This window comes from Porcisia hertigi, chromosome 14 (assembly GCF_017918235.1).
Source record: "Porcisia hertigi strain C119 chromosome 14, whole genome shotgun sequence".
Lineage (NCBI taxonomy): Eukaryota > Euglenozoa > Kinetoplastea > Trypanosomatida > Trypanosomatidae > Porcisia > Porcisia hertigi.
Window position 1 is genome coordinate 125,088 of NC_090573.1, and position 14,762 is coordinate 139,849.

Genomic DNA, 14,762 nt, shown 5'->3' on the forward strand with positions numbered 1-14,762 from the left:
TCTCTGTGCATCCCATCCTTCCCTCCCCCTCCCCCCTCCCCCTTTTCCCTTTCTCTTTCACCACCCATCTCGCTGACAGGTGTACATTCGAGGACGCTTTGTAGGCCTCACAGATCTCCCTTTTTTTGTTCTGCTTATTATTGGTTTCGTTCGAGTGTTTTGAGTTGGTGGGTGATTATCATATCGGTGCGTCCATCCTCGTCCTGTCTCGCTGCTTTTCTTCTTTTCTACTTCTTGGCAAACGTGCAGCCACGACAGGCCCCCACTCTTTTGTTTTTTCTCTCTCGCTCTCTCTCTCTGTGCAGACCGAGGAAGGAAGGAAGGGGGGGCGGGGACACGTGGGCTGTGCGCCTCACAATGCATTCCCCTGCTGCGCGTTGGGCAGGCGGGCATGCGCCGCTGGTAAGTGACAGCTTGTCTGAGGAACACAGAGACCCCTACCGGGATGCGCTGGGTCCCGGCGTCCCGGTGTACAACGGATGGGTCATTGAGGAGGATGACACGAGTTGCACATTTGGCGCTTCCTCCACGACCGATTTTGGCGTCACCAAAGATGACGGCTCCAGCGGTGGCGTGAGCAAGTCCAAGTTGGAAAGTGGTCGTTCCGAGAAGCATCATCAGGTGCAGTGGACCTTCCGCACCCCCAGTGGCCGACCGTCAACTAATGAGCTTTGGCGCTTCCGTACACGCGGTTGCCAGGACTGCTGGGCAGCGGTGCTCTTTGTGACTCTCGTCGCGTGTGTACTACTCTGGGGTATGACACAGGTGCGCCAACTGCAGTTGACGGAGCGCGATCTCGCGGTGATCGCCGGTGGTGCCGAGTGGGCAGGAAAAGCGGCCACACCCATTGAAATGGCTTCGATGGGTGGCTCTAACCCCGACAAAGTCCTCCACGGCGTCACTGCACTGCGAGCTGGTGTGATGGCGTTGTGGGCCAGAGGAGAGAGCTTCTCTGCAGGGGAGGGGGGGGACAGCGGCGGGGCCTCTTCATCGCCCTCACATCCTGCCACGGTGGGCTTTGCCATGCGAATATTAATGTGGTGTGCCGCTGCGGGGATCACTACTGTTCTGGTCGCGTACGGCGGCCTTCTTCTCATGGCCGTCTGCCCTCGTGAACTCATAATCATCGAGGCCGCCGTCTCGTCGTTGTTCTTTATTATCTCGGCCAGCCTGGCTTTTGCCCAAGGAGCGCCGTTGATGGCGATGTTGTTTGCTTTTCTGACGTTCACACCGCTGCTGTGGGTTTACCTCATTGGTGACCGGATTCCCTTCACGACCACGATGCTGTGTACCACCGTCTCCATCCTGCGACGTCATCGCAGCCTCTTCGCCGTCTCTCTCGGTTCCGTTGTCGCAGGCTGGTGCTTTGTTGTGACGGCAGCGGTGTGCGTGCTACCGAGCGTGCTGCGTCTTTTGGCCGGTACGGCGACCGGCGGGGATGGGGTTTACCCCACTGTCGTTGTTTTGTGCATCTTCTGGGTTCAGGAGGTCCTCAGCACACTTGTGCACGTGACCGTCTGCGGCGTGGTCGCCACGTGGTACTTTGCCGGTGAGGTGAAGATGCCACCCAGTCCAGTGGGGAGCTCGTTTAGGCGTGCCGTGACAACGAGCTTCGGGTCTGTCTGCCTGGGCTCCCTTATCACCGCAATCGTTTCCTTTGTTCGCTTCCTCATTGAGTCGGCGCGCATGAGAGACGATGGTGATAGCTTTTGGCTCTGTGTCATGGACTGCTTGGTCGGCTGCATAAACGATTTGGTGCGGTACTTCAACCAATACGCATTCGTTCACGTCGCCGTGTACGGGTGCAGCTACATCGACGCGGCTACGGGGACGTGGGCGCTCGTAAAGCAGTGCGCATTCTCAGCGATCTTCAACGATTCACTGACTGGACAGGTGATTGGTGTCCTCACTTTCATGAGCGCACTCATCATGACTCTTTTGACAGTGTCGGTGACGCAGAATGCAGCGGTGATGGCGCTCATGGCTGTCATGTCCCTGATTGTTAGCGCCATCATCTACGGTCCCGTAGGATCGTGTGTGATGACAATATTTGTTTGCTTCGCGGAGGTTCCATCGGGGCTGCAGCTCTCATCCCCAGATCTGTACGACGCTCTCGTTAGTGCCGATGCCGGCTATACACAGCGCCGAGAGGGTGGTAATTTATATGGTACCGCGCTCGTATAGGCTTCTCCGCACCTCAGCGCTCTTCCACCCCCTCCCCCCTCCTCCCTCCTCCCCCCTCCCTCCCCCCAATCACCTTGACCCGTCATCTGCTTTTTCTCAAGGTGTCCTCGCCTACAGCAGTTTTTTTTTTGTCCCTCTCTTGCCGGTTTATCTTTCTCCATTACCGCATGCCGTTTCTTTCTCTGTTCTTCCCCTTTTTTTTCAAGTCGCTGGTGCGTGTAGAGAGGCACGTGTGTGTGTGTGTGTGTGTGTGTGTGTTGAAGCACATGGCGTTCATGCGTACGCTACTCCTGTTGAGCTCTCCCTCCCTTCCCTACAACGACAACAGTCCCCCCCTCTTGTCTATCTTTCCCGTTCTGTTTTGCTACGTGAGGGAGGGGAAAGTGGTGGTGGTCAATCAAATGGATGGTTTTGTGTTTTTGTGTTGTTGCTTGATTGTCCTGCTGCTTCCGCGCTAACGATCGGTTTACTTTGTTGACCGGGTTCGTACGTGTGTGTACGTGTGTGTGTGTACGTGTGTGTATTCGGCGTCTCTTTTTTATCTTCTCCTCACGTCCCTCTCTCCCCTCCTCTTTTTTTTCGTTCGCCTTTTTTCTCAAGATGCGCTTCTCTGGTCGTGGGCTCTTACAACAACACGATGATTTTTTCCTTGTGTAGAAACCGCATCAGCGTTGCGAAGGCTGTTGACAGGGGGAAGAGGCGGGGGGGGGAGGCGCTCTCTCCCTCCCCCCGCCTCTCGCCTCTTCCCCTCCCCCTCTCTCCCTCCTCAAAACACAAAAATATTTCCCGTTTTTGTGTCTTGATTTGCTGTTCACACCTACGGTCGTTATTTTTCTTCTCCTGATCCTCTCTTCTCACTTCTCCTCTAGTCCAGCATTCTTCTGAGTTGTGTCTCCCCCATCTCTCCCTCTCTCTCTGTGTGTGTGTGTGCGTAGTGCCATTCTCTAGAAACATTTACCGATACATATATACATATCTACTCATATATATATGTATGTTGGCACACACACACACATATATGTATATATATATATGTGTCTAGCCCTGATTTTAATTCGTTGGCGGCAGCAACAGACCCATCAAGTCCATCTAGAAAGATTTTGTTCCTCACCCACTCCCCCATCCACGTCTCTCTCTCTCTCTCTCTACCCCCTCTCCCCTCAACGCAGCATTACACCGACCCCCCCACACGCACACATCCCACCAGAGGCAATGGGTCTATTCGGCAAAGAGCGCGTAGGTCTCTTCAAAGCCGCTGACAATTCTGGACGCCGCTTCACATGGACGATTCAAAGTTTTTCCTCCCACAGGGCGGGTGCAACCCTCGACAGCGAGAACGTCACGTCCTTCGCCAAGGTAAAGTTCCACTTTCACATGTCGTTTGGAAAAAGCGGCGACATCGGTCTCTACATCCATTATAAAAAGCCGCCCATCCCGAAGTACTCTTATTACTTCCAAAACTCGAAACAAGAGGTGATGCGCCAGCACACTGCTCACACGATCCCTGAGGACTCGGAGCGCTGCGGCCACTGGAACGTGTGCAGCCACCGCGACATGAAGGAGTTCCTCGGCGAGGATGATACGCTGTTTGTGCAACTTGTCTTTGACGACGACAGCATCGTTCTCAATCGCATCTCAGAGAGCGGCTCATCTGCGTTGTGGGCAATCCCAAATCTTGGGACGCAGAATCTGAACCCCTACTCTTCTAGCGGCTTCTATGTGGACGGCACATTGCTTGTTGCGCGGCTCGATGTCAAGCGCAGTGGCGGCGATACGGTGACCACATACAACTACGGCGACGTACACACGTTCATCATCTTTCTTTTTTGCCGCAAGGGCATCATCCCACCCCACAGCGTCGAGCTTGTCGACGCCTCTGGCAATCCCTACTACCGCGTAGAGGAGAGCGATGACGGGTCAGCGCTGACGGTTATGGTGGATCGAGCAGTGATACACGAAAACGTCGCGAGGGACGGCGGCACCCTCTTTGTAAAATTATTGTTTCGCACCAGCGGCAACCCGTTGGAGGCGCTAAACGCACTCGGACATCTCAGCAGCAGCAGCGGCGGCGGCGGCGGCGGCGAGAGAGAGCAGGTGACCAGCCTCAACGGGGGCCGTAGAGGTGAGGGCAGCGATAGGAAGCTGTTGTACAACGTCATGGATGACTAGAGATGGAGGTAAAGGCGCGCGTGTGCGTGTGCGTGTCTACAAGAGAGTGTTGACGCACGCGCACACTACGTCGGGGCGGACAATGGAATAGAGTGTGAGCGGTGGGAAGAAGTGGGAAACCTCTGATTCGATGTCGTGCAATCAAAACTCTAAGTGAAAAGGTGAACAGGGAAAAGAGGGGAGAGAGTCCCAGCAACGACACTTAGTGGTGTGTAAAAATACACAGCAATGCATCGTCTCAGCATCATCAGCGTCAGCAGAGGAGATGGGTGGAGTTGGGAGCGGGGGGGGGAGGAAGAGGGGGTATACATATCTGGAGTTTACAAAAAAAAAGAAGAACAATGGACAGAATGAGGGGTAGAGGAAGATCAGCGTTGGTGCAGACATGGCATTGTTGCCTCTCTTCTTTTTTTATTGATTTCTCAAGATACACACACACACACACACGCACACGCGAAAAGACACTGATCTCTGCATATCCGACTCCTTCCTCCCACACTTCCTCACAAATCTACATCTCTTTTTTTTCCCATAGGTTGTTCATTGTTGTCCTCCGGATGGAACTGCAGGATGGGGGACCTTGTATTTATGTTTATGTATGTCGGTTTATTTTTCCTGTTATTATCATCTTTTCTTTCTGTGCATAATAGCTCTCCCCCTGTGTGTGTGTGTGTGTGTGTGACCTTCTCAGAGCTGTTTTTGGACGAGATCGCTGTATTGCCCTTTCCCCTCCCCTCCCTCTCTTTCGTTGACTCTTGCTACATCTTTTGTTTTCTTAACTTCTCGGCTCGCTGTATGTTTTTTTCTGGTGATGCCGGCTATCTCAGCGTGGTGTATCTTTAACCCCATGTGCCACCCGCCCCCCCCACATGTCTCCAAGGAAGCCAAGAGCCGGCCGTCTGTGCCAGCGGGCATGGGTGCCGGTTCCAGGTTTTAGGAGATTGGTCTTGGGCTGGCTTCCTTTCCAAGGGACTTGCTTTCTTGATGGCACATTCAGGATGTCATATCCCGATATACACGCTGTCCCAGGATACAAGCAGTACAAACATGCCATACATATTTTCCATCTTTCACCCCGATATATGCGCGCGCCCGCTTTCCACGGACTTCTTCCTCTCCGCGCAGCTGTCCTTCTTTCCAAGGGGGGGGTGCTTGGTGACTGAAGGGAGCGTAGTGTATGTTCATGGTGACACTGCCTCATTGCAGCTCCCTAGCCTGCCCTAGCATACACGGGACAAGCCACCGAGTCGCGCCTTACTCTCTGAGCTGACACGGCACTTGGGGATGGAGGCAGGCATCATCCCCTCCCCTCCCCTCCCTCAAGCCAACGTCGAACCTCTCGTAGAGGTAACACGATCAAATATATACATGGTAGCGACTCTCGAAATGCGAACACCCTTGTACCAATGCATTGGGTGGACAATAAGTGAACGTGGCTGAAGCACCTATCACCCCGAGCCTCAATCGTCTGTTGGTGCAGAGCCCCCCCCCCCTCCCTCCCCCCCTCCCGCCGGCTGGTCTCTTGCCGTGTGCGCTGCTAAAGTAAGTGACGTCTGGTCCGCATAGCGTGTGCACAGGCACCCAGTTCAAATACTCTCGCTTTTTTTTTCACCTTCCCGCATCTTTTATGCACACACACACACACACACACACACACACAACCCCCCCTTCCCCATCCGTGTGTCTCTGTGTGACTTTTCACCCACACCTTTGGTGTTATTCTGCTGCGGTAGAGAAGGGAAGGTTTGAGGAGCACACTTGAATCAACGTACGGAAGCTGTTCAAGTCCTTCGATGGCGGCACCTCGAGATGCTGCTGTTCTGTCAGCACTGGTGAAGCTAGAGACGGCGCGCCACCGCCTTCACGACGCCCTTCGCGAGGCCGCCTTCAGCCTTTCGAGCGCGCAACGGGAGGAGGAGTCGACGCGGGGATGCTTCGTTTCTTTTGATGCGGTGCCAACGGAGCCTGGCTCCCTGGAGGCCCTCGCCTTTCTTTTCCCGAACTCTGCCACAACCTCGGGCAGCGACGCGAAGGAGGCCGGTGGTGATCAGAGCGATGCGACTTCTCGAGTCTGCAGCAGCAGCAGCAGCAGCAGCAGTGGTGTGTGGGATATTGTGCAGATAGAGGGTCAAAAAAGGTCTAAGCAGAAGGCACCACCCGCCGTATCGCAGCGATTATCCCCGGCGCCCAACTCGACAGAAGAGGAGGCGCTGCCTCCACCCGATCCAATTTACTACTTCAGCGAGAACCCGTCCAGCGCCCTGCGAGAGTGCCAGGAGGCGTACAGGCACGTGCTGCGCTGCATCGTTGAGACCGCGAACGCACAGCAGCATGCGCTTGCGGCGGCGGCGTGTATGCCAAACGAATGTGTAGATGAGTAGCCGAGACGACCCCGTCTTGCAGAGTATATGCCGGGCTGACTGCCACAATGCGTGAGCGCGCTGGTCGTAGTGATTTTTTTTTCCTCCTTCGGTCGCATCGTTCATCTGAATGTTTTTTTTGGGTGTATGTGCGCCTGTTCCACTGCTGTGTTGCACCGGTCAGCGTTGTTTTGGTGAGAGAATTTTGAAGACATTCTAACAAGTAGAAACCCTCGCACGGATCAGGCACGAGCGGGGTGGGGGGGGGGGAGGTGCCGTGCTCATCTTCCATGCCCGGAGGGGGGGGGAGGGAGATGAGTGTCTGGGTAGACCGGTGGAGTGGGAGTGAGGGGGGAAGGTGTGGGGAGCGCCCCTTTCTTTACGGACCCAGTCAGCCTATGCCCATACTTTGCGGTCATTACCGATGCCTTTTGAGCTTTTCGCCTCCGTGGACATTCAAACGCGTTCGTCGACGACTGCAATGATGACGGTGAGGATGCTGGATGGGCGGTATGGCTTCCTGTCGGCCTGTGCTCATTGTCAAATTACAAGGAATCCCCCTTCCTACCACCTGCCTCTCTCCCCAAACTTTCTCCATCTCTCTCTCTCACGCGCGAGCGCACGCGCTTTCTTTCTCTGGACGACATCTCGCACAAAACCCCTTGACACACACACACACACACACACACACACACGCACATACGTCAACACCCCCTCCCTTTCTCTAGAGGAGTGCTGGAGGACAAACAGAAAAACAAAAAACTCAGTTCATGGGACGGGCTGGTGGGTTCTTCAAAAGGCTGAAGGCGAAGGAGAAGCGCGCCTCCTCGCGAAAGCAGCGTGGTACCAAGGGTGCCTCCAAGGAGGATAGGCGTCGCAAGCACAATGAGCGCGTGGAGCTGTACGCCGCGAAGCGCGAAGCGGAGCAGCTCGCGGTGGTGAGCAGCTCCAGCGACGATGAGCCGTCGACGGGTTCGGATGCGGAGGAGTACCGCCAAACAGCGTCGCTGCGAAGGCTTCAGCGAATGCTTGGAGTGGCGTCGTCCTCTGATCCGAGAGTCGCATCCCACAAGCGTGCCCGCCTGCCACATACACCCGCATCACATCGCCCAGACACAGCCATCAACGACAACGATACGGTGGAAGGTGTGTGGAGCAGCAGCGACGACGACTGCGACGTCACCAAGGAAGAACCGTCCTCAGGTAACGGTAGAACACATCGTCGCTTATCTCAGCAGCAGCGTCGGGCTCGGCGTGAGCGGGCTCGAGCGAAGGAGGAGGGCGCCGCGCGCGCTGTCGATGACGACGCGTTCGACGGCGAAGACTGGAGGCTTTACTTGAGTGGCGTCAGCGGTAGCGATGATGATGACGGAAGCGCAGATGATGCCCTCGATGTGGGCGATGCGGAGGTGACGGACCTCGGAGAAGAAACAGACGACGCCGATGATATCGTTGACAAGGACCTTCTCATGGACATTGATGACGACGACGACGATGACGATGATGACGATGTCCACGACGAGGAGGGAAGTGAAGACGATGACGAGGAGGGGGGCGAAGGCGGTGACAATCCGCTGTTTGACCTGGAGAAGAATGATCGATTCACGGAGGAAGAGGAGGAGGGGGACGAAGACGACGACGACGACGACGGAGCAGATCTATTCGATGATGCACTGATGATGGACGACGGTGAGGCGGAGGACGAGTCCGAGTCCGAGGAGGAAAGCGAAGAGCGGGAAGATATTTTCGTTGATGACGAGGACGATGCCGATGACGCGGGTTCCACCGCCACGCCATCGGGCACTGGGCAGGACAAGAACGCACAGACGCGCCTTCTGCTGCAAAATTTCGAGTTCAGCACAAGCAGCGTCTCTCTCCTGCGGCAGTGCGGCGCTGTGGGTGGGGCTAACGGCATGGAGGAAGGCGGGACCAAGAGCGTCGTGTTCACTGAGAAGGATGAGTGGACGCGGAAGTACCACCTCGATTTACACGGCGCGCTTGATGAGACGCCACTGAAGCCGCTCCCCGTTCCGCATGCGGCGTTGGAGCTGCTTGCTGAATCAAACCAACTTCTTCAGGCTCGCGCCGCTAAACGTCTGGGGGAGACTGTTGATAAGAAAGAGCTGGGCATCTTCTTTTCCTCCCCTGAGGAGTGCGCCGCAGTACATCCAGAGAATGTTGCAGTTCTCGCGACGACACACGCGCAGCAACACTTGCTGCACGCGCCCTTTGACGTGCAAAGTCGTAGTGCATCGTCGCCATCGCCGTTGGCACCCCGCCCAGCGGAGCCATGGGTAGAGTGCCCGGCGTATCTCCACCCTGTTTTGTGGGAGAAGTGGACCGCGTTCCGTAAAGGTCGGGACTTGCCAACGTTCACGGCCGAGGAACGTGGTTTGTTGGATCTGCTTCAGGGCTACGCCGATCTACTCGACACACTGCACTGCTGGCAGAACAGCGAGTCGCGGCGCGAGATCTTTGCGTTGCACATTTTAAACCACTGGTTCAAGGCCCGATCTGTCGTGCTGGCACATGATACGCTCCTCGAAAAGCGCAGGGAGGCGCGGCGGCGTCTTGCTTGTGGCCAGAACAAGAAAATTGTCAACGGCAGAGAGAGATCAAACAATGGCACCGTTTCTGGAGACGGTTCTGGGCGGTCAGCGCAGGCGAGCTCTCTGAGCACGCGAGACCGGCGGTCGAAGAGCAGGAAGGCGGCGAGATGTGAGAAGGCACGTGTTGAAGAAGCCATCGGCGAAGAACAAGAAGACGACATGAATGTCGATGAGCAAGAGCTCGAGCTACGCGATCGTGGTTTCAGTAAGACGCGCTTGTGCGTCGTGTGCCCGCTGCGCAATCATGCCTACAAATTTGTCTACACGCTGGTCTCCATCCTCCAAGCCGACCCGTCCAAGTGTTCGAAACTCGAAATGTTTGAGCAAGACTTTACCGAGATTGAGGAGGCCGTTGACCCAACCTTTCGCCGGCGACCACGCGATTATCAGCGCGCCTTCGAGGGGAACATTGACGACTCCTTTTGTGTGGGGTTACGGCTGGAGCCAGAGCGAGTGCACGTTTACTCGCATCCTCTCAACAGCGACCTACTTCTGTGCTCTCCGCTCGGTCTGCGCCGCCGTATTGAGAAGAGTGGCGACGTTCTTGTATCGCTTTCCTCAATAGAAGTGTGCCTCATCGAGGACGCGCAAATGCTTTTTCAGCAGAATTGGATGCACGTCACCGCGGTGCTGGATCTTCTGAACAAGCGACCGACGGACACCACACACGGCCTGTCAGATCTGCGACGCGTCTATGCATGGGCACTGGAGGGCCACAGTGGCCGCCACCGCCAGACGATTATGACGACGGATGTGTGCAACGCGATGATGCTGTCCACTTTCCGAACGGCATCCGTGAACAGTTCAGGGAAGCTGTTGCTGCAGCGTCGCGCCGACCCAGGCGTGCTCTCACGGGTGCTGGTCCCGGTGCGGCAGCACTTCATCCGCTTCCATCCAAGCTCACTGGCAACTCTTGACGACGATCGTTTTGAGTTCTTCACGAAGCAGGTGTACGAGGCGAAGATCAACGCCATGGCCGAGCGCGACGTCCGCGTCATTATTTTTGTGCCTTCGTACTTTGACTTTGTGCGCGTGCGCAACTACTTCCATCGAGAATACCGAGAAAGTTATGTGGCACTGTCCGAGTACACCTCTTTGAAACAGCAGCGCAAAGCACTTGGCCAGTTCTCTGACCTTGAGCGCCCGGTGCTACTCGTGACGGAGCGCTTCTATTACTTCAAGCGCTACTTCGTGAAGCTGGCGGAGGTGCTGATCTTCTACAGCCCACCAATGTTTCCCGAGTACTACGCCTCCCTTTCAAACCGGCTCGTGGCGACGTCCCCGAATGCCTTTACAATGACGCTGTACTGTCGCTACGACACCCACGAGCTAAACCGCTTGGTGGGCACATCGCGCATGATACAGCTACTTGAGCGTGAGTCCGGGGTTTTCTCCTTCGTTACCTCGTAGGGCTGCTGCGGCTGCTGCTGCGGCGGCGGCTGCGGGGAGGGGAGGGGAGGGGACGCAGAGGCGTCTGAAAGCAACAAGAGGGGTGGGTGGGTGGGTGGGAGTGATGACGTAGGTGGTGGTGTCAGCGATGGTGGAGCTGCCTGCACCTGTTGGTGCCAATCAGTGTCCTGGTACGTTCGACCATTATGCGCACCTCCCTCGCAAATGTGGACCTCCCCCCCCTCCCGTCCTCCTCCTCCTCCTCCTCCGACGACGACGACTGCACATTTCTCTCTCTCATGCTCTTTCTTAAGATACGTCTAAGCAGGAGAAGCTGCGTAAGCGATGCTAACAATACGTTTTATCTATACAATTATATCTTGCACCGGTTGCAGCTTCACGCACACGCACAGGGATGTGGGAGCACATCGTTTTTTTTTTCTTCAGTGAAAGATGTGCGAGTGTGCGTGTGGTGTACGTTTGTGGTGTGTCTCAGGTGTTGTATGTTTGTATGATGGGGATGGAGGAGGGGGTTAGGTTGTAGTGAGTCTCTCCCCTTCCCTCCCTTCCCCTCCCCACACACACACACACACTTCACTCCCCACCCTCAGCGCCCCAAGGTTGTCCCCCTTTTATTTTTCCCTTGTCGCCTCCGTGCTTTCCTACCTAGACCGTTTTCCGTGGTCGAAACCTGGGAGCGATGCACGCATACTCAGGAGGGGGAGAGGGATACATCCGTACGCAAGCATCCACGTATGTTGATGGGCGGAGATGGATAGAGGGGCAATGCGAAGCTGAAGAAAGCAAGCAAGAGGTGACTGGTCTCTCCTCACCGTATCAATAGTCCATCTCCCTTCATATCCAACATCCTGTTTTTTTTTCTCAACAGTCTCTGTGCTGGATGCGCAGGCACGCACACACACACACACACACACACACACACACGCACACGCACACACACACACCGTGGCTGGCGCGTGCACGCAAGAGAGAAGAAAAATAACATAGAGAAAAAAGGTTTACTGAGGTAGAAGAGAAGGGTTGGCTTGAAAAGACAGGGAGGTGCTCGTCTTCCCCCTCCCCTCCCCTCGTACTGGTGTCGTGCTGTGGTGCTTGTGATTGGCTCGGTGGTCGGTCTCGGTCTCGGGCTAGGGGGATCGGTGCCGAACTCTTCTTCCTCCTCCCCATCCCTCTTGCGTGTACGTGTGAGTGGTTTGGCCCCCCTTTTTCGAAACCACACACGCTCACACGGAGCGTACACCCACCTCAATAGACCTATAGAACGAAAAAAAAAAAGAATCAGGGGCGTACGAGGTGTATCATTAGCGATTCTCGTACTTGTTTGGAGGTGCATCACTACGAGCATACCTTTAGTAAGAGGATGGCCAGCTCTACCTTCGAATTTGTGCAGGGAAACGAGCGCCTTGACTGGGGCGTGTTGGTCTCCATTGATGTGGAACGGTTGATGAAGTCCACAAATGTCGAGACGCTGCAACGCATCGTCGAGAATATCGCTTTTTCCCGTATCACCCGTGACGAGGCTGCCATGTTCACACCAGACCACATTTTGCACCTCTTTCAGCTGTGCCAAGTCTTGATCCAATACTTGGTTCACTCACAGGAGATTCTGGCCAAGATGAACGTGAAGCTGAACGACCGTATGACTGCACAGCAGGACACTGCACAGGAGCGAGAGGGACTGCTTCAACGGCTCTCTGACGAAGCTAGTCTACTGAAGAAGCAGGTCAAGACACAGCGCCGAACGCTGCTGGCGTACGAATACAACGCGCAGGCAGCCTTGGCACGCGGGGTAGCCGGCAGCGGCTCCGCTGCAGCCGGCGTTCCTGCCACCCCGTACGTTTGCCCGTTTTGTGGGGAGGAGTACCACAAGGCAGAGTCTATGCAGTCGCACCTGCGCAAGAGGCACAACACCGCCGCAGCACCGGCAAAAATGCAGGTCGGGGAAACGGCCACCTCTCCGCCATCGCTGCCCACGGCGTGTGGCTGTGATCGAAATTATGGTGATCGCTCCGCGTCTCCCATGCCGCCTGCCGTGGGTGCGCAATCCGCTGTACCGGCCGCGGCGGGTGCCCCCATTGCAAATGCGGAGGCGGCTGAGTCGTTACAGCAGCTTCGTCTTCGCGTGGAACAGCTGGAGAAGGACAAGGACGTGCTCGAGCGACAGCAGCGTGAGAACCTGATACTGATGATGCTGGGCGCCACGCGGTCACAGCAAGCGTCCCCACCACAGCAGTCGGCATCCCTACCGCCCAATACAAGTGCGCAGCCACTCGCTTCCCCTCTGCCCCCGCCCCCGCCGCCGTCGTCGCCGCTTCCGGGTCTGGCAGCGACGCCGTCCGAAGCCACGGTCACCACGGCCGTTAAGGCAATCCCAGAAAACCTGCAGGGTGTACCCGTCGTGCCGGACATCAGTGCAATGATGAACTACAACCTCTCTTGCCAGCGCGAGGCTTCGGAGAACGCGCTGCGACGCCAGCTGGTGGACTTGGAGGCCGAGATACGCGCGCTGAAAGCGAACAGGCCGGCAGCAGCGTCAACAATGCCGACGCAAACCTCGCTGCCGCCGCCGCCGTCCCCATCACGCGCAGCGACTGATACCGGGCCCTCCGCTACATCGGCGACAGCCCCTGGTTCCGGGGTCGTTGCATCCAATGCCGTCGCCGCCGCTGTGCGACCGGCGCAGGCGGCGGAACTGGAGAGAACCCAGAATCAGCAGCAGCCGCAGCACCCCAGTATATCCGCAGGTGGCCCTTCTCTCGCACCACCGTTGACCCCGCCCCCAGCACCCCTGCCCCCGCCACCACAGGCTGTAGCCATTCCAACACTACAAGGACCGAAGCAGTCGTCTGACAACGCGACGGGACTGATAGTGCCTTCGCTTGTCCAACCACCTCCGCATTCACAGCCGCCTTCCTCACAGAGTCAGTCTACTTCCTCCGCTGCAGCGCCGATCGCAGCGTTTCCCTCGCCAAGTGTGCCGGCACCTTTGCAGTCAAGCTCCCCAGCACCGCTGTCAAGCTACGGTGTTGTACAACAGCTGCAGCAGCCCTTGTCGGCAGTTGCTCCCCCAACGCCCACCGTTTCTGGCCTTTCCACCACAGCCGCCGTCCCGCTACCCCCCTCCCCCTCCACTGCGACCACGGCTCTGGGTGGCGCATCCCCGACCACAGCTTCCACCCCTACACCGTCCGTAGGTCTTCCGCAGCCGTCAAAAGTGAGTACAAGACCATACTACTGGGTGGACAGCAGTACAAGCTCGAGTTTTGCATCCGCCTCCACAGCGCCGCCGAGCCGCGGGCTCAGTAAAGGGCCCCCATATGCTTCACTCTCTCACCTTAGCAGTACACAATCATCGCCATTGATGGTGAAAACCCCGGGTGCTCTCGGCAATGCCACACCTGCGACGGTGACGTCGGCACCAAACCTTGTGCCGACGCTTCCGTCGCCATCGACGACCTACCTGGGTCCTGTCGTCGCGCCACTCTCTTCTTCTGAAGCTGGTATAGGGTCGTACTTCTCCTCTCGCGTTTCTGCGTCCGCAGCTGCAGTGCCAGCGCTGCCCTTGGATACCGCGCCGCGATCCACCACGCTCGACAGCATCACCAGCAACAGCAGCAACCATACCACGCAGAGGTTCACGCACACGGCTCTACGCATAGCAGATCCGCCACTCGCGAGCAGCAGTACGTACCGCAGCCCACCGCCTCTGGCCACCCCATCGCAGCCTGCCCCGCCTCACTCAACTTCTTTTGTAGCTCTTCAGGCAAAAAGCGCAGCCCCCTCGCATGCACCATCGTCCCTCGCAGTGCCAGTTGTGGCTGGTGGCACCGGGGGTAATGGCACCACCGTCAGTCCCTGGCTTCCTCAAGCACCTGTGCCAAGTACTGCCAGCATGCCGGTGCCAGCGGCGGTATCGGCGCCTGGGGCTGTCCGGTCCTTCCGGCCCTTGAGCAGCAGTAGCAGTAGTAGCGGCTAACAAGCCATCATTGGCGGTAGGTCCCGATTCTAAGGGCGTACTGAGTGGGAACGC

At 56.8% G+C, this 14,762-nt stretch overlaps 5 protein-coding genes across 5 annotated transcripts; all 5 read left to right on the forward strand.

Moving 5' to 3' along the window:
- Positions 1–357: 357 nt before the first annotated feature.
- On the forward strand, positions 358–2,184 carry JKF63_06684 (uncharacterized protein; the record flags this gene model as incomplete). The annotated part of the gene is made up of 1 exon (XM_067902633.1): positions 358–2,184. One exon carries the CDS (start codon positions 358–360, stop codon positions 2,182–2,184), a length of 1,827 nt encoding a protein of 608 aa, XP_067758526.1.
- Positions 2,185–3,396: 1,212 nt separating this feature from the next.
- Positions 3,397–4,353, forward strand: JKF63_06685 (uncharacterized protein; the record flags this gene model as incomplete). The annotated part of the gene is made up of 1 exon (XM_067902634.1): positions 3,397–4,353. The coding sequence occupies one exon, from the start codon at positions 3,397–3,399 to the stop codon at positions 4,351–4,353; it is 957 nt and encodes a 318-aa protein (XP_067758527.1).
- A 1,793-nt stretch (positions 4,354–6,146) lies between these two features.
- On the forward strand, positions 6,147–6,734 carry JKF63_06686 (uncharacterized protein; the record flags this gene model as incomplete). The annotated part of the gene is made up of 1 exon (XM_067902635.1): positions 6,147–6,734. One exon carries the CDS (start codon positions 6,147–6,149, stop codon positions 6,732–6,734), a length of 588 nt encoding a protein of 195 aa, XP_067758528.1.
- A 749-nt stretch (positions 6,735–7,483) lies between these two features.
- JKF63_06687 (uncharacterized protein) lies at positions 7,484–10,732 on the forward strand (the record flags this gene model as incomplete). The annotated part of the gene is made up of 3 exons (XM_067902636.1): positions 7,484–8,263; positions 8,303–8,402; positions 8,433–10,732. The coding sequence occupies 3 exons, from the start codon at positions 7,484–7,486 to the stop codon at positions 10,730–10,732; spliced, it is 3,180 nt and encodes a 1,059-aa protein (XP_067758529.1).
- A 1,360-nt stretch (positions 10,733–12,092) lies between these two features.
- Positions 12,093–14,708, forward strand: JKF63_06688 (uncharacterized protein; the record flags this gene model as incomplete). Its single annotated transcript, XM_067902637.1, has 1 exon — positions 12,093–14,708. One exon carries the CDS (start codon positions 12,093–12,095, stop codon positions 14,706–14,708), a length of 2,616 nt encoding a protein of 871 aa, XP_067758530.1.
- Between the last annotated feature and the right edge of the window lie 54 nt (positions 14,709–14,762).